Below are 5607 nucleotides of genomic sequence, written 5' to 3' on the forward strand. Positions count from 1 at the left end.
CTGGGACGGCAGCAGCTGGGGCGGCAGCAACTGGACACACAGCAGCTAGGGCGGCAGCAGGAAGGCCTGCAGCAGCTAGAAATGCAACAGGTGGGCCTGCAGCAGCTGGGCCTGCAGCAACTGGGGCGGCAGCAGGTGGGCTGGCAGCAGACAGACTGGCAGCAGCTGGGCCTGCAACAGCTGGACACACAGCAGCTGGGCCTGCAGCAGCTGGGCACACAGCAGCTGGGCCTGCAGCAGCTAGATACACAGCAGGTGGGGCGGCAGCAGCTGGGACGGCAGCAGGTGGGCCTGTAGCAGGTGGGCCTGCAGCAGGTGGGCTGGCAACACACAGACTGACAGCAGCTGGGCCGGCAGCAACTGGACACACAGCAGCTGGGGCGGCAGCTGCTAGAAATGCAACAGGTGGGCCTGCAGCAGCTGGACACACAGCAGCTGGGCTGGCAGCAGCCTTGGCCACAGCCCTCCTCAGAGCAGACAGAGCCACAACAGGAGCTGACCATGGTGTCAGAGATGGAGGTTCTGAGTGGGTTTACAAGAAGGTGGGTTGGAAAGTTTGGAAGTGGGAGTCTCCCCGCCCACATCCCCTTTTATACCGTGCCGAGAGGTCATTATCCTCACGTACAGTATTCTTTCCTTGTTATTGTTTATGTTAGTAAATAGGTGATTATCAAATTAGACAAGTTTCTTTTCCTGGTTAAATGATCAGAGTTAATGGAAAAGTATCCTTTTCCTGGTGTGTTAGGGCTCATGGTCAGCTCTTGATGAGCCATCTGCTAAGTGTCTTATGGGCTTTAGTTCCTTCTAGAAGAGTTTTCACAAGACACTGTGTGTCTCGTCACTCTGTCCTTCAGTCTCATTCTTCACAACACAACTTCCCACTCTTAAGTAATTATGACTCTTACATATCTTTTCTTGTGACTGAGGAGGATACAGCTACATTAGTTTGATGGCTCATCATGACTCAGGTGGGACGAGGTTAGACCCCGGGTACCTCCTATGTAGACGTTGGTCCAGTTTCTAGTTTTTTTTCAAAACTGGAAATGGGAAAATCTGCAGGTGATAAGCTGGATGGTAAAATATTGGCTCTCATTCATTTTTTTTCTGCCAAAACCAAAACTCTGAAACTAATTTTAATGTCACTTAGGAGAGTTTTGCCTGCAGAGCTGAGTTATACCATAAAAACGCATGTTCCTAAGCTGTCCCCCCTGGCCTTATTTCCTTGTCATCCGTCTTCCATCTTCAACTGATCCTGCCAACCATGTCATCTCTGTTTCAAGACATCATGGAATTGCCTCTTGTTCAGCAGTTGTCAACCTGTGTGTCGTGGCCCCTTTCACAAAGGTCACCTTTCACAGCAGTCACCTAAGACTCTCAGAAAACACAGGTATTTATTTACATTACTGTTCTTAACAGTAGCAAAATTAGTTATGAAGGAGTAATGAAGACGATTTTGCGCTTCAGGATAATCACATGAGGAACAGTATTAAAGGGTCACAGCATTTGAAGGTTGGGAAAACCAGTGGTCTAGCTTGTCCCCAACCTTCCTGTGTCTGTTGAGCCCCTGGGCCTGACACAAAACACTCTCCTGCTCCACGATTCAAATGGTGGACTGGACTGCCTCTTTCAGGTCTTTCTTTAAGAATGCTATAACAAGAAAACGATTGAAAGCTGGTATTGAGAAAGGATTTAACTTGTGTCTGTTCATCTCTGTGCTTAGAGGAGAGACTTCAGAGGTGCAAAATCTCCATTCCATTGGCTAGGTTATTAGAGTTTCTGATAAGAAGCTATGCTGCCTTCTCTCCCTCCACTCAGCTGCAGAAACAGACTAGCTGCTGATGACATCATCATTAGGCTCATTTATAGACAAATCCCACTGCAAGACTTTCATCTCACTGGCTTGCGAAGCAAACTTAAGTTTCATGCTTTGACTTTAGGCTTCTCTCTGTAGTGCTGAGGAAAGAGAAAGGTCGAAACATTTATGTGTCCTTAGTAGTAAAATGCTTGCTAGATGTGCTAACTCATAGCAAGGGAGTAAAACAACAAATAAAGACCCAATGGACTATTAGAGAGATCTCTCTGTGGATTTAGGGAAAGCAAGGAATCTCCTTGGGGCTGGGACTACAGATCTACAGATCTGTTGTAGAACACCAGTCTAGCATATGCAAAGGCCTGTGGTCCAGCCCAACACTGAAAACACATGTGAGAACAAAGTCAGGCCCTCTCGCCCGCAGCTGAAACAGTGAGTACATTGCCTTTGCAATCTACGAACAATCACAGCTACAACACGGCTAGGGAGCGTGATTGAGTCGTTTGGGAAGTGTCGAATATTGCCTTTGCCCGACTCTCTTCCAAAATAATTGTGTAGCTTAATAAGTCTGTAGTAGAACACGTGTGCCCAAAGCTTATAACATTGTTCAGTTTATCCCAGGGCCCAGCAAAGCTAGAAACCCCCTCTCCTTAAATCTTCCACAAAGCATAGCTGTTTCCGTCCAGAAGAGAGCTTGCAAAATCAGTTTACATTTCACTCAGCGGCGACTGAACCACAGAGTTGAGCTCTAAGCATTGTAGACTGGCAGAGCCACCACACTGAGAACAGGCCTGAAGCCCAGCAGGAAGGTGCTAAAGATGGATTATTACAGACAAAAGCCCGCACTGCATCCCGGGTGCCTCGCTAAGCTTTACTGGTAGTCTGGCAAACACAAGAACTGATGCCAGTACGAGACACTTGAACCATGGAATATCTGCTTAGGCTGTACTTATGTTGCGTTGATGGGGTTTAATACCCCTTGAGTAATTTAGCTCCCTTTACACTGCTCTTTTCATCCTTTTAGAATATCGCGATAAGTCAGTTAAGTTGTACCAGTGCGGTTAGAATGAGGCGGAGACGACGATATTTGGCATGTAGGAGTTGGGTGGTATCTTTCAGAAACCTGGCGCAGGCTGAGGGTATATGTTGTCAAGCATCATGTTAGTACATACAGCCATTTTTTCCCCCACAAATTTTTGGTATAATTCTTGTCTGTAGCTAAAAAGAATGAGGAGGTGAGTAACAGTGTCTTGTTTATAACCTCATGGTCTATACAGAGAATGCAAATAGCTATGTCTAGTGGAAAGTCATGTATTTCCAATACAACTAATCTCCTTATAATTGAAAATAAAACACCATACTAATGAATATATGTTGAATGAATACATTTATGATGAATGAATGAATATATTAAATATATAATTGAATGTATATTAATTAGTATTATAATTCTCGATAATATGTGACATGTGTAATAAAAATAATGGACATTATTCCATTGATTTACTCCTCCTTGCTCTTAAAATATTTTCATTGCTTAGTCTAATCTCGCTTTTAAATCTAGCTAAGCATTTTAGTTCACCTGATTAAAAATAATCTTTCTTGTTAAAAAGGCATGCATATACTAGAAATGTATAAATGTTTGCTTGCATCACAATAGGCCTTAAGGAAGTGTAGCCTAAGGCCAAGTCAAAGGGGACATTTCGTCTCCAAGAATGGTTGTATATGTCTTGACCATATACACACATAACCCCAAAGACTCACTGCATCACTTCATCAAATCACTCCAACTGGTCTTTGTTTTACTTTGCTTTTCCTTCCTTCCTTTCTTTTTTCTTTCCTTCCTTCCTTTCTTCCTTCCTTCCTTCTTCCTTCCTTCTTTCCTTCATCCTTCCTTCCTGTTTTTTCTTTCTTTCTTTTGTGGGAATTTGGTATCGGAATTTAAAATTTTTTTTTCTCTTAGTACATCTCAACCGCAGTCTCCTCTCCCTCTACTCCTTCCAGTCCCTCCCCTACTTCCACTCTCCCTCTGATCTGCTCTTCCTCAGCTTCCCTTCAGAAAAAGAGCAGGCCTCCCAAGAATATCAACTGAACAGGGCATAGCAAGATACAACAAGACGAGGCACAAACCCTCATATATACTCCCACTGTTAGGGGTTTCACAGAAATCCCAAGATAAAACACACACACACACACACACACACACACACACACACACACACACACAAAACATATATGCAGAGGACCTAGTGCAGACCTGTGCAGGCTCCGTGATTGCTGTTACAGTCTCTGTGAACCCCTAAGAGGTCTGCTTAGTTGATTCTCCGGGCCATTTTCTCCTGAAGTTCCTGACCCCTTGGCTCCTACAATCTTTCTTCCCCCTCTTCTGCAGGGTTCCCTGAACTCTAGCTAATGTTGGCTGTAGGTCTCTAGACCTCTCATAGGTGTCTGTAAACAGTTTAGTTTTATAGAAATTTTGTAAACATTGCATAGAATATCACTATTCATACTTTCCCCGCTTTTGCTTGATGTTATACTCTACCTGGGAACAGAGTTCCCCTAATGTGGACTCCAGTTCTCCCTCCCTGCTGTTTCACAGGATATGTATTGTTCCCCTTTCTGTGAGCCATTTACTTCTAAACAACAGCACATAGGCAACAACCAAGGAGGAAGTGACCAAAGGGGTGGCTTTCCTCTTGGTGACCAACTAATATTCTCCCGTTGTCACTGGCTTTGATGATTCCACGTGCTGTGAGGGAGTTTCGAAGCTCTCCCTCCAATACTGTAAAGAAAACAAATGTTCTCGGCAACCACAGAATTGAACATGAGAGCGTACCACCCTTCCAGGCTGGTTCTAATGTGAGGCCCCGGTGCCAAGGGACACCTTTTCCGAAGCTATGTGACATCCAAGGACACAGATATCATAGCCTGTTGTACCTGATTCCACAGACACACCTAACAAATGTGGTGTCTTAGCTGTCACATGTTTAGTGGACATAATTGTTGATTATTACTCTAGATTTGTTTGGTCTTTCATCACCCATAAAGGGGAATAATGTATCGAAGCAGATATGCTAGAATATTCCTAGTCATGAGGTTTGAAAACCCAGTGGAATGCCGGTCACCTGTGTGAACCAATAAACTCTGAGTTTACTGAGGCATTAAGGGGCAATTAAGGATGATTTCAGCAAGAAAAATAAGAAGACACAATGACATTTTATTTGTGTACCTTTAAACTTTCAATTTATTTAAGATGTAAAAAGCTTGTTGTTTTTGTTTTTTGTTTTTTTTAATATAGCACAGAACAAATTACTGCAAGAGTTCATAGAGTTCAAAAAATGCTCAAATATGTGTTCACGTTAGACAGATTCTAAGCAGGTGGGAATTGTCCCAATCAGTCTCAGTTGTATCAGAGGTTTTATAATGGGACTCCTGGGACTCAGCACACAGATGGTCTACACCAGAACTCATGTGTGATGAAGAACAGGAGACTGTGGGTGACCGTGCTTAGCAACAAGAACCACTAGAGCATGCTGGGCGGCAGCAGGTGGTCTGGCAACAGGTGGGGCGGCAGCAGCTGGAGATGCAGCACTGGGGCCTGCAGCAGCTGGACACACAGCAGCTGGGGCGGCAGCAAGAAGGCCTGCAGCAGCTGGAAATGCAACAGGTGGGGCGGCAGCAGCTGGGACGGCAGCAGCTGGACACACAGCAGCTGGGACGGCAACAACTGGAGATGCAGCAACTGGGGCGGCAGCAGCTGGACACACAGCAGCTGGGGCGGCAGCAGCTAGAAATGC

The 5607-nt window shown here is 45.0% G+C and overlaps 1 protein-coding gene across 3 annotated transcripts in view; it reads right to left on the minus strand.

Moving 5' to 3' along the window:
* LOC129686379 (keratin-associated protein 4-12-like) overlaps positions 1–5607 on the minus strand; it is a 9041-nt gene that overhangs the window by 259 nt on the left and 3175 nt on the right. Inside the window, exon 1 of one of the 3 annotated variants that reach the window (XM_055620313.1) lies at positions 232–503. In XM_055620313.1, the coding sequence (XP_055476288.1) occupies positions 232–503 (272 nt within the window). Of the gene's footprint in view, positions 5598–5607 lie in introns of those variants that run through there. The other 2 variants (XM_055620311.1, XM_055620312.1) reach the window with 2 other exon arrangements.

Source organism: Psammomys obesus, unplaced genomic scaffold (assembly GCF_907164565.1).
Source record: "Psammomys obesus unplaced genomic scaffold, mPsaObe1.curated_primary_1811, whole genome shotgun sequence".
In the NCBI taxonomy this organism is placed as follows: Eukaryota; Metazoa; Chordata; class Mammalia; order Rodentia; family Muridae; genus Psammomys; species Psammomys obesus.